Here is an 18,163-nt window from a genome sequence, read left to right on the forward strand (position 1 = left end):
GGGAGCCTATGCGGATGATGGGGGCCCGCCCATGAGAATATTATGGCCATCCTTCAGGATTTCAACCCTGGAGACAGACAGCAAGAGATTGCCACCAGTCTTAATTTCCAGGATGGTGCATGGTAGAAAGATGCCTAGAGGATCATCAGTTCTCAGACTGTTTAGGACTTTACAACCACCTTTCATTGTACCTAGAAATGAATATAAAAAACAGTGCAGAGCAGTGTTTTCGCTTTGGCCTGCCTTGCTTAAAAGGTGGTGGCTGCATTCTGCCCTAGCTCAAGGCGCTGAGCAGTCTTCAAGGGCAGCCACAAAGCTGAGCAAGTTACAGTACTCTGGCCTGACGGGCTTTGTAGAGCATGGGGAATGGCTAAGGAGTTGTACAGAGAGGCAGTGTTAATTAATGTAGCAATCATCAAAATAAATGTCTGGTGATGTGGTTGGATGTAATGTTTACTGGGTTTTGTCTTACTGTAGAACATCCCAATTCCGACGCTGAAAGAATTTGCTAAGGCTTTGGAAACCAACACCCACGTGAAGAAGTTCAGCCTCGCAGCTACTCGAAGCAATGACCCTGTTGCTGTTGTAAGTTGAAACACGACTTGAAAAGACAGAATTGTTCACTAAGGCTGCATTTGTCTCTAGGTGGGGCTTGTTTTTCAGATGTCTCCTGTGACTGTGCACAGTGGCATTATAACCTGTTCTGTTCTAGGAATACACTCTACCTCCATGACTCTGTTTGCAGTGCTTTTCTAGGTACTATGCACAATTCAGATTCTTGGTGTTATCTGAAGCTTTCAGAGTTTCAAACTCACACCACCTCTTCCTTGACTCTTCAGGCTTTTGCAGATATGTTAAAAGTGAACAAGACACTGAAGAGCCTAAATATAGAATCCAATTTCATCACTGGGGCCGGCATTCTGGCACTGATTGATGCACTAAAAGAGAATGAAACCCTGACGGAGATCAAAATTGACAACCAGGTAAGGAGTGGGCAGTAAACTGGTGCCTGCTTTGTTTAGTTTCTAGGTAGGTTCCATATGTTCTTCTATAATATTTTAGGTTTGGGATCCATCAAAGAGGCAAGGCAAAATCCTATGGATCAGCCTTTTTGCACCTCATTCCCAAGCACATGCTGCTAAGCAACAGAAAAGAAAACTGACCGATGCTAAAAAGAAAGCCCAGAGGAAGTTCTCCAGAGATGGGGTTCTTTCTCCAGTTTGTAGCACATTACAACCACTTCTCTCTCTTTTGTGAGAAGATGTTTCCTTTTCTTTTCACTGTGTGTCACCCAACAGAGGCAGCAGCTGGGGACAGCTGTAGAGATGGAGATTGCCCAGATGCTTGAGGAGAACTCCAAAATTCTCAAATTCGGATACCAGTTCACAAAGCAAGGTCCAAGAACCAGGGTAGCTGCAGCTATCACTAAAAATAACGATCTAGGTAAGATGCTACAGACATTCATCAGCAATTCTTTCAGGCCAGCTCCTGCCCTCCTTATACATTTTGTAGACAAAAAAATAGTCAAATAGTGCCAGATCCTGAGGTCCTTAATCAGTTTTTACTGAGTCCTTTCTCAGGCAAACACCCATTGACTTCAGTCTGGGTTTGCCCCAGTAAGGACTTAGCAAAAAATTAGCAAATGCATACTTTGGTGCAGATACTTTATTTTTGGCAATACTTAAACATCCTGCTGAATTCCCATGATATACTTTATTTCCTGAAATTCTAATTGTCCCCAGCAGGGAAAAGGCTGATTAAATCTCTCATCCTTATCATTTAGACAATTACTCTAGTATTTTGCCTTCTCCAGGTTTACATCTACGCTGTTTTGCATTGGCAAATATCACTGCCTATTTAGTACAATAGAATACTTCATAAAACCATATATCTGGAAAAGCAAAACATTGGAAGCAGAGGCAAAATGACGGACATTTGCACTGCAAAGGCTTTGGGATAATGCGGTCTGTTCGCCAAGAGCTTTAATGTTTACATTAAAGGAAGTTCATAGCCAGGCTGCAATGAGAAGTATTCTTCTAGCTCTGCCTGTTTTGTTCTGTATTTTAGAAACACAGCATCACAGACATGGCCTCCCAGTGCAATTTGGTAACGCCAAAGCCTATCTAGTATGAACAGCATTCATCTGGCCTTATGGCTCAGTGCAGACTGAACAGGGTTACAGAATAGCTAACGCTGTGGAATGCAAGGAGCACCAGCACAATGGACTAGTTAGAACTTCCCAGGCCCTCTTACAGTGCATTGCTGAGTGCCGGGGGACTTCTCCATTGTATTGCAGGGAATAAGACGTCACCCGGAGTAGCGCAGCTCAGAAAACAATAGTAGAATGTCATTGATCTGTGCTTCATTAAACTGCATCCTCCCCAAATAATCCATTTTCAATGCAGATCTGTGGGTTAATTAAGGTTTGCTGTATTATCGAATGGTCCATGCAACCCAGAAATCTATTCTGAGACTAAAATGTTTCCTTTTGGGTCTGATTTGATATTTTCCTTGTTGTTAGTAATCAGTACCATGTGAAAGTATATCAGAAAATATAACACATGCATATTTGCATATAGTGTTACCATATGGAACAGCTGTTGATTTTTGGCTACATCACACTTAAATGAATCCAGTGAGAAGGATCTAGCACTCCCACACACCCACAATACCTGTATCAATTTAGTTGGAGCAATATGGTCTTTAAAACAAACAAACAAACAAACAAAAAACAGGTTATACAAGCCATACTGATAACCGAAATTTAACCATTGGAACAAAATACCAAGGGGAATGGTGGATTCTCCATTGCTTAAAGTTTTCATATCAAGACTGGATGCCTTTCTGGAAGATATGCTTTAGCCAAACTCAAGTTTTGGAGTTCAATACAGGGATAACTGGGTGAAATTCTGTGGCCTGTGGTTACATGGTTACTCAGACTAGATGATGTAGGCCCCTTTTACCCTTAAACTATGAATCTGTGAAATCTCTGGACACAATCCTGTACCTCCTAGAAGATACTGATGGGCCAACCTTCCCATTGATTTGAGTGAGAGTTAAGGGTACTATGCACTTTCCTTAACTGGGTCCTTGAGAAGGGAAGTACGAATAACCCAGTTTTCTAGTCCCAAATAGTGTCACATTGAGACATGTGCTTGGGTGCTTAGTAAGTTAACTCTGAGAGATGGTTTTTGATTTTACTGGCATAGTTCGTAAAAAGCGAGTGGAAGCAGACCGGCAGTAGCCATGCCTTGGAGGATGCGAAGAGGTATTGAAGGCAGCCGACATATTGAAGGCAGCCGACACAACAGCAATCTCACAACATCCACTGGTCAGAAGGGAAGACACTGGAAAATCATTGTAATGAAGGTTGCTCATTTCCGTTAATGTCCCCTTTAATCATTAAAATTGTTTACTTTCATATTTAATGTTTATGAAAATATGATTGTGTTATTGGAATATATGACGCTGATATCCACAACTTAGGGGTAAAATATGTCTTACTGAGCATCAGCTGGAATCACATTGAATCTTTTACATTGATAAAGGATTCTTTATATAAAATGGGCCTTTACCACCCTGTCCTGCAATGCCTTAAGCATGTGAATAATCCTCACTTGTGTAATTCCATTGAAGTCAATGGGCTGCTCAGGTGAGTAGAGACTACTTATGCCAATACCGGTTTGCGGGATCACACCCTTAGGCCCCAATTCTGCATTCAGATCTGTGCCAGTTGGAACTCTGCACTTGTACAGATCCCCGCTGACTGCAGCGGGGTTCTGCCTGTGTGGATCCAGCTGTGGGATGCATTTGTAAGTATTGTCAAAGCCTATTGTTTACATGTGTTTTAAGTTAGGTCGATCACGTCATCAATATTACACTGACATGTATTCTTAGTCCATGATGTAAAGTAAAAATATTAGTGTTGCCAAACCTAGAATACCTTAACAATGTCACTTTGTTGTTTTTCTAATCCATTGAGGATTTTTTAAAAAAAAACAGAATGCCAGGTTTACAGCTATAAATCTCATTAATCTCAGTATACTGAGCAGAGCTCTTTTTGGTTTGAACCACACTGTTGACTGTTTTTTAATTTATGTGCATTTATTAGTATAAATGACAGAATTGTTCTCAGGACCTGTTAGATAAAGAGTGAGTAAAATATTTAATCCAGGGCCGCAGCAGTTCTGCCTGGAGATGGACGGAGAAGAGTAACATGTACCAATCGCCTAGTTTACATTTTTAGCATCTGAATCAACACTAATTCTCTGTGAAGCAAAGTGCTTAAGCCTGATTCCAATGGGACTTTAGCAATAGTACTTAAGCACTTTGCTGAATAAGGGCGGACGTAAGCACGTGTTCCAATGCTTTGCTGAAGCAGGGCGTTAACCCAGAATTCTGTACATTGTGCTGAACTCATGGAAGATACTTGTACAGCAGCAATTAAACCCAACATGCAACAGCATTAGAACAAGTCAGTGGGGTATTGTGAAAAGATTGTGTGAAGCGTTTAGTTTGCAATATAATTTCATTGTATTGTGTATAGTTTTATAGTATCAGACATTAAGTTCTAGCCATAATATATATATATATATATTGTCTTTGCCAACATCTGAGTCTGTTAAATAGCCAGGGGTTCACTTTGATCATATTTAAATGTAATGCAAGAATTAAGGAAGTATGCTATTAACGGGTTTAGCTATACTAATTCTTTCAGAAAGCTAAAGGTGTTTAACTGGGGCCAACAACCTGTGGTACCCTTGAAACATTAGCCTCTCTGCCCTCTTTCCGGCCTACACCCGCCTCTCCCCCCATCATTTGTGCTGGCGAAAGAGTTCTTGCCAGGGGAATATGGAAAGGGAACGAATGGTGCTCTGGCATCTTTGAGCCTGCAGAAGACATTGGGCTGGGATCTGTAAATCAGGAGGGGATGGAGTCAGGGGAGCAGTCAGGGTGTGTGGGATATTCCCCCATGAACCTGGCAGATTCCTGAACAGAAATCTGTCTGCGAGTCAGTGCTGCTTCAGACAGTATAAATTCACCCTCTGTGCCATCTATGCCTCTTGTAAAACGGGTGGGACCAATGCTCCTGAGGGGTGCAGTGGGGGAGCACTGCTCCTGAGGGGTGCCGTGGGGGAGGGCTGGGTCTCTGCACTATGGCCCTGGTTGTATAAAGCACTTAAGCACATGCTTAAGTCCTAGTGACTTCCAGATAAGCATAAGTGCTTTGCTAAATCAGGGCCTAAGAGTGGTATCTGCAGTACAACCATCTTCCCTGAGCGGTTTAGGGTTCTGGGGGGCTTTCAAGGCCCCCTCCTTCCTCCAGTACAGGGTTAGAAACTCCTCCTCCTCCTCAAGGGAAGAATGGGAAAGAAATTCTATGAGAGGTCCCTGTGGAATTACCAGAGAGTTTTCCCCATCCCCAGGCAGAATTTGCTGTAAGAATGGACATTGACCCACATAGTCTTAAAAAAAAAAAGGGAGACTGAATTCCTTCACATGGTCCAATATCGTGCATACCATTATGCGAGCAGTCCTTAAAGCCAATGGGGCTACTTGCATGCGTCACAACTGCTCTCGCATGATTGTGGGTTTGCAACATCAGGCCCCAGATGGGGGGAAGAAATTCGATTCAATTATCCTTATCCCCAAAGCCAAAGATTTCTGATATGGACAATCTTCAGCCTGAAAAGAAATCTGTTCTGACTCTGACCTTTTCCCTATTCCCTTCTTCAGGTTTGTTTTTGGTTTTTGGTTTTGTTTTTTTTTGGGGGGGGGGAGGAAGGATCAGGGGGTTCCCAAGTACATCTGGCTGGCTTTTTTTACCTTTTAATGATTTTTTTTAAACCAGTGATGTTTTTTAATGGGATCTAGTGCGTTCAGAACAAAAACAAGCGTGATGTATTTATAGTCTGATCCTCCACTCAAAGTGTAAATGACACTGTATTTGCATGCAGCAGTTCTAGAATGGGTGGATTGGTAGGATTGCTTTGTGATGTATGGCAGCATGTCCCCCTGTGTCTATTTGAGCAGAGCCATTGTGAGGTGGCCACATTCATGTCATCAACAGTTTGTAACATTCCTCTTGGTAGGCTAAACAAGGAAACAGGCTTTGGGAGGTGCGGGTAGTCTCGCCTTCCTTCCATCGTCCATGACTGCCGGCACCGTGAACATATAGCTGTTTTCTAAGAGTAAGACTCTTCAGGCACTTGAGAGTTTCTCTTATTAAGAGCCAGATGGTGCGCAGGCTGGGGGTGGCCTCGGGACACACAACTCTGGGTGTGGGGTAGGAAAGGGATTGGGGAGGCATTGTGTATACTAGAGCTTTCCGGTATACACAAGGGGTGCATCCAGTGCATGACATCCCTTCTCTGGCCTTCCAGCTGGCTTGGGGTCATAGCTGAGCCTCCCTTCTGCCCCTTTTTATCTCTTTTGGAGGGTTTGCTCCCCAGGGGGCACTTGTAGGGAACAGTCCTTGGCCTCAGGAAAGCACAGGGACTGCAGTGGCGACAAGTGACTGCCTAGGAGTTATGGGGGGACCTCCCCTTCTTGCACATCCACATGAGGGTTGGCCATGATCTAGCTTTAAACATTTTATAGTGAACATAGTGACAAACAATGTATGAAAATATAAGGGTGTATTCACTATAGTTATAGCTAATCTAGTGCAGTTATCAGTGATCTAAATATTAACCTTATACAGAAGCAGTTGGTCAATTAAAATCCCTTCTACTAGTATTAAGGGGATTAATATTTGACTAGGTCATTTTTAAGTACAATTCCAAGCAGATGTCATGTTCCCAATCAATTAGCTCTGACACCAGGGTATAAATAGAGGCCTCCCTTTTTAAACAAAACGAACAACTGGGAGGAGCTGGGCTCATTTGCCCATTGCTTCTCGTGTTGATAGTTTGGGTTTTGTTTGTATTTTTTATAACATTTTTCATGGAAAAACTCAACATGTGCATATCCTAACATTTGTGCGTGTTGTAGAGTGCACTAAGGAGCGTAAAGTGTCTGTGTTAAACACTAGAAGAAAATGTTTGATCTGGAATATAAATGGTTGCATGTGCACAGTGTGGTGCATTTTACACAAGGGAATGGGAATCACCAGCATATGTAGCCGTGACTCCCAAACATCTTGGCTTTTATAAATAAACCTTCATAAGGAGATTGGCTTTCTGTGTTTACTTGCAGCTGTGCTAAGTGGTGTCGATGTATTGTCCTGGAGTAAGCAACTTTCCTCACCCTCACGGCTTTCACTTGCTCTTGAGAAGTAGGCATGTAGATGCTTTTGAAAATCCTACAAGGGGCTTATCTGCATCTTTAGGCATCTAAATACCTTTTTAAAAGTGCCAACGTCACTTTTAAAAATGAGCCGTAGGCTCCTTAGCCACTTAAGCACTTTTGAAAATGTTACCCCAGAGCTATTCCAAGGCCAAAATGTGAGTTACTGACCTTTCTAAAATGACATGGGTCCCAGATTAAGTACATCACAAAAAACAGAGGAGGCAGGAAAAAGAGGGACTCTTTTGTAGAAGCACAACTAATGTTTTCTATAACCTCAGCTTCAATAGTCTGCATTTATGATCCCAATAGCTTGTAACCAAGCAGTGAATTATAACAGTAGGTTTGTACACAACAGTGGTAAGTATTGGTTCAAAGAAAGAAGTCCAATTCATAATAACATGCTGGTACAAGATCTCATCTGAGCTAAAAGGTGACTAGATTGTTAGAAGTTTTAGTTGTGAACTCAGGTTGGCCCTGGATGGATTTCCCTCATTTTAGTGTTATGCAAGATCTAAAATCCAATTCACATTCTTGGCTTTGGGATTTTAAAACACATCTCAGTTGTTCTCATTGCAGACTTCACTGGCCTCTGCAGATGTGTTAGTGATCGAAGTTTCCCAATACGTCTCAGCAGGGATGAAAACTGATCCAACAGAACAGTCAAAAAGAGCTTTCTAAAATCTAAGAAGCAGCTCTCGTATCCCTTACAAGATTAATCAATCATTTATCAGATTAGCAATAGAGCCTCTCTCTGGTCAAGGGACAGTGACGACGATGACATTATTTTCTTCTGTAGAATATTTTTATACAGCAAATAGCTCTTTGTATTCACAGCAATTATATGTGGTGACACTCTGGTCAGTAACAGCCTCATACGGGTTATTGCTGATGTGCGTGTGTGGTTGTTAGCACATGGTTGCTATTGCCAAATCTGGAGCTTGCATCAAAAACGTACAGTGTGCCATACTTCGCCTTGGAGTATCCCTCCATAGCTCATTTTATGGAGAGCCTGCAAAATGGGCTCTCCATGGGTTCTTGGGTGCAATACATCTGCCCTATGACTCCCCACTGAGTGTGATCTTTCAGTGGTCATCTGTGCGGCCCCCTGACAGAATTTGCCTTTTTTCTTTTATACTGGTTTCTTCCAATGTGTACAGACCTCTACAGGCGTTCATTCAGCGTTCTACGGGCAGTGGGAGTTAGGCACTGCATCTGCTCAGGTGCTTCTGTAAATCCCACTAGAAACCAAGCTGCAGCTTTTGGCAAATAAAGGACTGTGTAAATCTGGCCCTAGGGGCCTTCCCCATATCTTAAAATACACAATACAATATCAAGGACTGCCCTTACATAAATAACTACCCAGAAAAACCCTCCAGCCTCCTAGCCAATGCCATCCCCCACAGCCCAGTGAGGAGTGCAGTATGCCCGGAAGGCTATCAGATCCAAGATCAGGCAGAGCAAGGTGGGAGCAAGTCCCACATTCGAGGAACCCACTCCAGGAATGCCCTACAGTACTGAAATAGCTCTGACTGAACCAGAGCATGTACTGTGCTACAGATATTTTCTCAATAGAAAAAAAATCTCAAAAACACTTGCCAACTGTTTGGGCTCAGATTTCCAGCCAAAGCTTTTACTCAATCTCTGGACTAAATAAATCACATGCATGCTAGCTGTAGCAAGCCTTTTTGAGTTCGTGTCACAACAGGCTCAGCAACTCGCCCCACATGACGTTAATAACTAAACATTCACTGATCCTCCCTCCGTTTAACCACCAGTAGATTTTATTTTGCCTGCAATAGTGGGATGATAGGCTAGATTTACTTGTATAATAAGGATGAGGGCAGCTGCGGTTTGTCCCTTTATTGCAAACTGAGTGCAGCCCTTGGGTACCTGACAGGCAGCCAGTGCAGCTTGGGTGCCCCAGTTTAAAATGCTAAGGCAAATCCAATTCCTGCTCCCCACTCTTGCAAGCATGCAAGGCAGAAATGCTGCTTTTCTGTGTTGTGAGGGAAGGGAACGAGGGAGTGCAAGCAGCCAGGAGCCAGCACAGGGAGCATTCCCATCCCCATGCGAGTCCCAGGGTGGGGGTTGATACTGCTCACTAGGGCTGGTTGTCAGAGCATGTGAACAACGGGGTCACATGGGTCACCCCCAGGTCTCTCAGTCTCCTTAGTGATACCTCAGTGGCTTGGAGTGGCAGCAATAACGTAAGCTTAAGGGAGAAGATGAAAGGGCTGCGTGCCGTGGGGGTGTTAGGAACCTCCTAGAGGGAAGGGGGAAAGCGGGGAATTGAAGTTGTCCCCATGCTGGCTGAATGCGTCAGAAGGAAGTGGTGAAGTGCTCTCTAGAAACAAGCTATTTCCTAGTCTCTGTACCTAGACCCAAATGGACCCACCTGCCTAAGCTTTGGCAGTGTCTGCCTAGATAGGTCACTAGCCATTTATTTTGTTGTCATCTGATCTCTCTCTATTCTGAGTAACCCTCGTTTTGAATTGGACCAGTTGGGTTTTGGATTCTTTGTGGACTTCACACAGGCAAGCCTTGAGAGGCGGAACAACCTGCCAGCTCTCCAAGGTAGTGCAAGGGGAAGTATCCCAGCTCGGGATTCTCAATTCATAGGGCAGGTCACGTGCAGGGCTGTGTTGACAGATGCAGGGGAAACACTGAATGCCTGTAGATGAGTGTAAGGGGCTTTAGGAGATGCCGTCACCTCCAAGCTTCAGCACAGTGCCATCACCCTTTTGCTGCGGCTTTGCTTGAAGGCCAAGTTTTACCCTTGACCAATTAACGTTACTCCCACCCACTTGCCCAGACACAGGCTGTGAGGAGACAGACATGAAAAATCTTCACTGGCCTTCTAATTTCTGCATTTATTCCCACTCCTACTTTCACTGCCTTCTCCCTTGCTTTTGGTCATCTCACAGAACAGCTACTGTGTCTTTTGATGAACTTCACAAGAAATTACGGGAGGAGCGCTTGTTAATGGCAGAAAACAGTGCTAATGAGACAGCTGCTGCAAACAGCTAACACAAGGGAGAGTGAGTTGCGCGAAGAAATTGGTGAGACAAGTGCTTTGAGATCTTTGAGTAAAAGAGGTTATAAAGGTCAGAGGATTATTGCTTTCTGCCTTTGGCTCTTTCACACAAAAGCAAAGGGCTCTTTGGAGAGTAGTGCTTGGTCCTGCATCCTTTTCACCACATGACTCCTTTTGAAGTCAGGGGAGTTTTGGCTGTGAATGGGCTACAAGACTGGGGCCAAAGGTTATTCTAGCCCATGCTCTCAGTCTGAGTTTCCATTTTAGGAGTCAACTTCTCATCCTGCTCCTCTGGCTTTTCAAAATTAAAGAGTAATGTAAAAACAGCAGAAGATTCTTCACTTACAAAAAGCTATTTCCACATAATCTCTGAGCATGTGTCTTGATTGCTTGGCCCTCATTCCTGTTGACTCTAAGCTCTGTCCTATATGGGGCCTGAGCACCAGTGATTACAGGCCAAAGTAAAATCAAGTGGGAGTTTTGCCCCTACAAAAGGTACAGAATCCTTCCCATGTGAGTGAAATTCATGGCAGCATGAATGCAGCAAGCTGAATTTACCTGTGGACCTTTGCCTCCCTCTGCTGTCATTCACAGCAGTAAGGGCTCCCCACCCACGTCTTTTTGTGTAACGATCAAAAAGACAAATTTTATCAATTTGTATTGACATGAAAATGTTTGGTGTAGCTTGAATCCAGCATTCCAGTGGCAGGGATGTGACTCTGCCAAGGCTTCTGTGACATTTAAAGTAGCTCTGGTCAATTTCTTTGTCTGTGTGTGTGTCTCAATTTCTCCATATGCATCTGGGGCACCACTTCCATTCCCAGGGACAGGTTGCAGCCAACCCCTCTGAAGGCTGGTATCCAAAAAGCAGCTCTCATTGCTGCTTGTTGGGGGATGGGGCAGAGAGAGGGAATGTAACATTCCTATAAATATTCTAATATTTGTATCTTTAATTAACACAATGCCACTAGGAGCCAGTATCTCCGCACAGAAATCAGTAAATCTCTCTGTTGTAACAGGCTTCTTCTCCACCCTAACATCCATTTAGAAACTGATGAACATCCACTACAGCTGAAACAGAGGAGGCTGAGCTAACACGTGGTTTTTTTCTGCAGCAGCAAACCCCCCAAAACAACACCCCCCACCTCCATCTCATTCCTGCCTGAGTGGCATTTTTAAAGCAGAGTTGTGCTCGGAAGGATCCAAGTCACAATGAAATGCTTTAAAATATTCATGCTATGCTTCCCCATTCTAGGAAAGCAGATGAGCACAAACAAAAACAGGATGTGGTGAGGGACTCCCTTAATGAGGGTCTGGCTGCCTCTTAGAGCCAGCTGCCTGATTTAATCAAGTCTGACATTAGAGAGAGACTCTGGTGAGCAAGAAAGGGCAGCTAGGCTAAAGCAATTGCACAGATCATTTGTTTCTCTGGTCTTTGCTGATTTCAGTTGGTATGGAAAGCCCTTCAACATACTGAATGGTGTAGAATCCAAAAGCTACATTTCAAATCGTGCAAATTAGATCTTGCATCGCTACAGGCTCTGGCCCCCACTCGTATGCCCTTTGGAGTGCGAGTCAAGCTGTACAGGTGAGTGCTGTATAAATGAACAAAGATATGAAGTTATCTGCTGTTAACTCCGTCCTGTTCCCATCTGCACAGAACATGAATGTGAGACAGCATTCGGAGCTGCAGGATAACAAGGGTACAGAGCTAGGAAATGACTGAGGGGTCCTTATCCAGTAAGCCACTGTTAGCATTTCCTGATAGTCCACACCCAAGGCGGCAGCTGCACACGCTGGGGGCTCATTTCGCACACTGATTAGGGTTTATTGGAAGTCTAATGGGCATTTCAACCATTTCACTAAACCTCCACGCTGCTGGGTGAAACAGAGGGATAACAACACAGGTCTGCAGGAACCCACCTTGGAGGGATTTCCTCCTCACTGTTACCAGACAAAGACCTGTTGGTATCTACCTTTGTCCACTAGAGGGCATACTACACTTTAATACATTCCTGTATATTTTCTAATTTGCCTGCTGGTTTTTTGTTTTTAACATTTCTTTAGCTTCATACTGTCCAGTATATAGAGTATGGGACCAGGAACAGCCCAAACTTTAGAAAGTAAGGGGGATCCTCTGAAAAATAATCACCTTCTAAATAATTTACTCAACGATTATTGCTGTGTGGCTTTGTTGGATGTAGGGTGTATTAAGAAGTGCAATTGAGGGTAACAACAGTAATAAGCTTTCCTTTTGACCCATTGGCTCTGTCGTGCATTTCGAGCGACACAGTACCTGTGCTGGGGGAGACCCTGGACCAGATTGCATTCTGGTGACTTAAGCAGCACTCCAATGAAGTCAATGGAATTGTACCCTGTTACCCCAGCTCTGAATTTGCCCCCCTATGTCATGTTTGCATCTCTAATCTGCACTAATGTGGAAGAACTGATGCAGTGGATCATACAAGAAAATGAAAGTCTGATATACATAAGCAAGTCAGACAAAAGTACCCAACGTCCAGCAAAAATCTAGAAAGAAAGGCAATGGGAGGTTATGCTACACGTCCCTCCCCATTACAGGTGGCCATCACAGAGACTGGGAGGGTACATCTTTTGAAAGATTATTTCTACAGTGCAATATGCAGGTTCATGAAAACCAAAATGGTGAAAAGTTTTAATGCAAATGTCATCATGTATTGGTGTCCGTATGTTATAGCCATAATATTAAAAGCAGTTTGACAGCTATTAATGGAAAGTTCACAATTGTGCTTAGTCTCTAAGCAGATGTTTGCATGGTAGACTGCAATTTTAGTGGAGCGTTCATGTGAAAAATCGTAGGTTGTCTCTAACAACATGGGAGTCTCATTCTTTTGCTCCTCTCACTCTGACTTCTTAATTAAATGAGTAAGTCAGTGAAAGTTGTTTTAATAGCTGTGTAATACAAACACTGTCCTTGATCAGGAGTTAGAGGGCATGATCCTGCACTCCCCTAAAGTCAGTTGGGGCACAATCCTGCACATGCTTAGTGTTAACATCATACGTAGTTCCACTGACTTCAAGGGGAATATCCACAAGCTTAATGTTAAACTCCCACTTGAGTGCTTACTGCTTTGCCGGATTGAGGACTCAGAGTTTCAGGTACCCAAGGAAGACAGGATCAGGCCCATAGTTTGCAATTATAGGACCACAACTTACAAAACTGCTCAGTCCCTGATTCCGTGCACACAATCGCTGCAAAGGCAAATGTCCAGTTAGCTGCCATTCAAAAATCAACGGTCAGCTGATCCATCTAAGTGATGCTTTGCATACATAATTACGACCATTACCCATTCCCTCGCTGTAATTGTGCTTAGAAATCCGGATATGTGCATGCATCTACAGTTCTGACCATTTGGGCCACAGCAATGCTGGTAGTATCCTTCTCACTTAGGTTTTTGTCGAACAACCAACTGTTCCTGTTTTCAGGATGTTTAATGTGAGTTTAAACATTCCATCCTAGCTGGAATTTGGTAAGTGAGGGCTCAGCTTGCTAATGAATTTGCAAGAAAAGTTTGACTCTTTTGACAGGCTGATCCTGCCATCCTAAACTAGGCAAATCTCCCACTGAAGCCAAAGGGAGTTTTTGTACAAATCAGATTTAACTGCTGGATGGGATCCGGAGGGTAAAAATCTCATCCCCAAGACACAGCAGAGTTTGGGGCAGATGGAATTCCCCACCGAACCTGCAGTTCTGGGCACCTGTATAGAGGATGGTGATCTAATGACTACTGAAGTCAGTGGGAGCCTTTCAATTGATTACAAAGGGTGTTGGATTAGGTCCCTTAGCCGGGGGGGGGGGGGTTAATAGTGCCCTGGCCTACTGCACCTCTTCTTAAGGGTTCAGAATAAACCCTTCCTGCTGCTAGAGCAGAGGAGCGTGCACAATTTCCTGTTACCAGGCTGTGTGTGAATCTTACCATGTTCATTAACTGCAAGGGGAAACCCAAGCAAGCACCAAATCACTGCTTGTTCTCTGCTATTCATTGTCACAGGATAAATGATGATGAGCCCCTGAGGTTTTCAAGTGTGGGATTCATGCATATGGAATCCCCTTGGAGTTTCACTGTCACCTAGCATTAATTAATGTCTCCTTAGTGGAAAGGGAAACTGGGAAGGAATCAGCTCGGCACATTTAGTGAACAGCAGGCCTGAGACAAGAAGGGCCAGCCTTGAAACAAATGCTGGGGTTGGTGTCCAGTCTAGCCCCAAGCAATCTACAGTTCTCTGGGCTCTCAAGAAATGATTCCTCGGGGGAGCTGGGAGTGGGGTTTGGTAGGTGGGGGCTGGTCGTTCATTCTGCGGGACAAAGCAGCAGCCAGGGCAGGATTACAGAATGTGTCATTATGAATTAATGAGGGATGGGGGGGAGACATGGGTCAGAAATGGGGACCCTGTTTTAAACTCAGCATGCTCTTTTCTAAACAGGTGCAATAAATAGAGTGAGTATCCTAGGCTGGAAATATTCCCTCTCGCCTTTCCTGTATCCAGTCCAGCTATTGAATGAAGCAGTAACAACTGAGTGGATTTTCTGGGGATTAAGGACTGGTTTGAAGAAATGGATGGAAACCACCAACTCCAGCTGGTCATCGCTGCCTAGGACACAGCCTCTGACGAGGGCTATATCCTTGTAAGATCAAAGACAGTTTTATTTTTTAAATGTCCTAGAAGAGGAGGCAAATCCCTGCGGTACTCCCCCTTTTGGCCATGTGTTTGGCTGATACAGGCATCGGGTCACACGATTCCAGGCATGCCTAGATCGTTAATAAATACTAATCCTTTGCACTTTGTGTTGCACTCTTCATTAAAGATTTCAAAGCGTGTCACAAAGGTGAGTACCGACCGTACCCTTCCTTAGTACAGAGGGGGAAACTGTGGCATAGAGAGGTTTAATAAATTTGCTCCAATTCACACAGTGAGTCACAGATAGAAATCTGGGAATACAAGCCAGCTCGCTGAAACCCTATTCCCTGCTCTCGCCGCTAGACTGAGTTGCCCGGTACCTTACCCTGTTAGACTAAATTCAGTTACCAGCCACCTGTTTGTTTCCAGTAGAATTATTCCAGATCTCAGCCATATTTTTTCTTTTTCTTCCTCTGGTTCAGTGAAGCCTGTGCCCACTGTACACAGCTGAGCTGGGAGATGAGCTCCCATCACATACATATGCAAGCAGCTTTTGAACATAAGTAGAGCAGTAAAGGGAGCGTGACTCATCCGAGAGCATCTGGGGGCGATGTCGTCATGACAACAGAGCTTTTAACTTGGTATCTTTGTATTGTTCAGACTTCAGAGCTTTTAATTAAGGGCTGGATTCCTCTCCCTCCATTTTCCCAGGCTCTTAATATTTCCACCTCATTCACAGTGCAAGGGAAGCCTCGTCCAGATTGCTCGCTGGCTTGTTTGCAATCAGCACAACAAAGAAAAGAGGGCAGGCCCTGGGGTTTAAAGAGAGGCACTACATAGGGGACAGGCTTTCCACATGAGGCCAGGTTTAACCATCATCCCAGTTAAAGAGCTTCCCCTGCGAGTCACTGCTCCTCAAATCCTCTGTAAATGGGGGGGGGCTAATCATGGAGGCACTCTCCATGCAGCCGTAAGGACAGCCCCTGGCCTGGAGCAGATCCCCTGCCAAGTCAACGGGGTGAATGAGTGTGTTCAATGCTGTCCCTCCCACAGCCACTTTGTCCTCTCCCAAGGCAGGATCCCAGGAACGGGAGCAGCTGCAAGGAGACAGCTACAAAGACAGGGAGAGATCCAGAGTTGGTGTGTTCCCTCCACTCATGGATCCAGAGGGAACAATCCTCTCGCTGCTTTGCGCTGCAGTTGGCCCTTCATTAAAAGTCACTGCGGAGCTGTGAGTATGGATGTCGCTGGGAATGAAGCATTCTGCGGGTGGGAAGTTCTGTGCAAAGGCACATGTTGGGCCTGCTGTACACTACAGAGTTAGGGCAATGCAAGGAAGCTATGTCAACCTAACTCTGGAAGCATCCACCCTAAAATTTCATTCCTGCTGCTGTAACTCACCCACTACACCGACTCTGCTAGGGGTGTAGCATTTAGGTCAACATAGTTGGGTCGATGCATTGTTAGTGTAGACACTGCGTTACTTACATCATCTTTAGTGGCCTCCAGGAGGTGTCTCACAAGGCCCCACCTTGACCGCACTGGTCACCGTTTTGCACTCTGCCGCCCTGCAGCCAGGTACACGCCCCTCCCCTTTAAAGCCCTGCAAAAATTTCTGAAATTCTATTTTCTGGTTGCCTGGCTTGCAGAGCTTCTCTAGCAGCTCTAGAGCACACCTAGCAACTGCCTAGCTGACCATGCTGCGGACACACTCCTGCCTGGACTACGCAGGAGTTTTTGGATCTCCTAGGTCTGTGGGGAGAAGAAGCTGTGCAAGCACAGTGCCGATCCAGCCATAGAAATGTTGATATCTATGAGAAGAACGCTTGGGGCATGGAGGAGAAGGGCTACAAGAAAGACCAGCGGCAGCGCTGCGTGAAAGCTAAGGAACTGTTGCAGGTGTACCAGAAAGCAAGAGAAGCCAACAAATCACTTTGGTGTGCAGCCGCAGACTTGCTGTTTTTACAAACAGCTGCATTCCATCCTCGACGGAGATGCCACCCCCCCCCCCCCCGCCCAAGAGCCCGGTGGGTACCTCAGGGGAGCTCAAGTCACAGGCCCCAGCCATGAACAGCGAGGCAGATGTGGGACAGCCAACCGGTGGATCCAGCAAGGCAGTGAGCCAGGACCTGTTTTTGACTCCTGGACAGTCCAGCCAGTCCCAAAAAGCCAGCACAGGTGAGCCTGATGCAGGGGAAGGAATCTCTAGTCAGTATGCAGTTTGCTTTGAAATTGCATGGATGGAACCCGCAAAGTAGTAGGACACAGCTGTTGATTTACTCTTTTTTACTTGCACTGGAAGAGATAGCGAGACAACCAAGAGAGGTAGAGTTGTTATCTGCTTCTCATTCCCCTGTAGAGTTAGGCAGAGGCCCTGCGGAATAGTTTATGTGCACTGGGGTGTCCTGTTAATCCTCCATGGAGGCCTCAAGGAAATTTTCCTGCAGCTACTCTGCAATCCTCTGCCCAGGTTTTTGAGCAGGGCTGCCTTATTTCTTCCACTGTGGTAGGACACTTTCCTACGCTACTCAACGATTACTTCAGCAGGCACCATTGTAGTACCCAGGCTTGCAGCAAACAGCCTCGGTCCGCAGCCAGATGCCTGCAGGAGCTGTTCCCTTTCAGCCTCTGTTTCCCTCAGGAGTGAGATATCAGCTAAAATCACCACCACCTGTGGAAAACGGTGCTCGTATTCAGTTCAGTTGCCCTATGTGCATACACTCATGCCTGCGAGCTATCCCCCTAAGCTCTTCTCATAGCCCTGGATCAGCTGCTCAAAATCAGCAGAGAACCGTACCACCTTCACTCTGTACCCAGCAGAAACTTTTCCCCCTTTGCTTCACAGATAGTATGCAGGACACAGTAGGAAGCTATAACCACTGGGATATTTTTTTCCACTGAGGTCCAGTCTCGTGAGTAGACAGTGCCGGCGACCTTTCAAAAGTCCAAAGGCACATTCAACTGTCATGCTGCTTCTGCTGAGCCTGTAGTTGTCGAGTGCTGTCGAGGTGGCCGGCTTCATGAGCCACAGGAGTAAAGGGTAGGCCGAGTCTCCCATGATCACTATTGGCATTTCAACATCCCCAGTGATAATCCACCAGTCTGGAAAGAAAGTCTCTGCTTGCAGCTTTCTGAACAGTTCTGTGTTCTTATAGATGCACATGTCACGCATCTTCCTTG

General features: G+C 45.0%; 1 protein-coding gene across 4 annotated transcripts in view; it reads left to right on the forward strand.

Annotated features, from left to right (window-relative positions):
- The window catches only part of LOC125643517 (tropomodulin-2), a 72,459-nt gene extending 65,288 nt beyond the window's left edge, over window positions 1-7,171 (forward strand). For 3 of the 4 annotated variants that reach the window (XM_075133084.1, XM_075133085.1, XM_048866244.2), the window contains 4 exons: window positions 478-585; window positions 840-983; window positions 1,299-1,443; window positions 3,210-7,171. In XM_075133084.1, the coding sequence (XP_074989185.1) occupies window positions 478-585; window positions 840-983; window positions 1,299-1,443; window positions 3,210-3,244 (432 nt within the window). In that variant the 3' untranslated portion in view covers window positions 3,245-7,171. The remainder of the gene's footprint in view (window positions 1-477; window positions 586-839; window positions 984-1,298; window positions 1,444-3,209) is intronic. The other variant, XM_075133087.1, reaches the window with a different exon arrangement.
- The last annotated feature ends 10,992 nt before the right edge of the window (window positions 7,172-18,163 follow it).

The sequence above is a fragment of the Caretta caretta genome, chromosome 10 (genome assembly GCF_965140235.1).
Source record: "Caretta caretta isolate rCarCar2 chromosome 10, rCarCar1.hap1, whole genome shotgun sequence".
Lineage (NCBI taxonomy): Eukaryota > Metazoa > Chordata > Testudines > Cheloniidae > Caretta > Caretta caretta.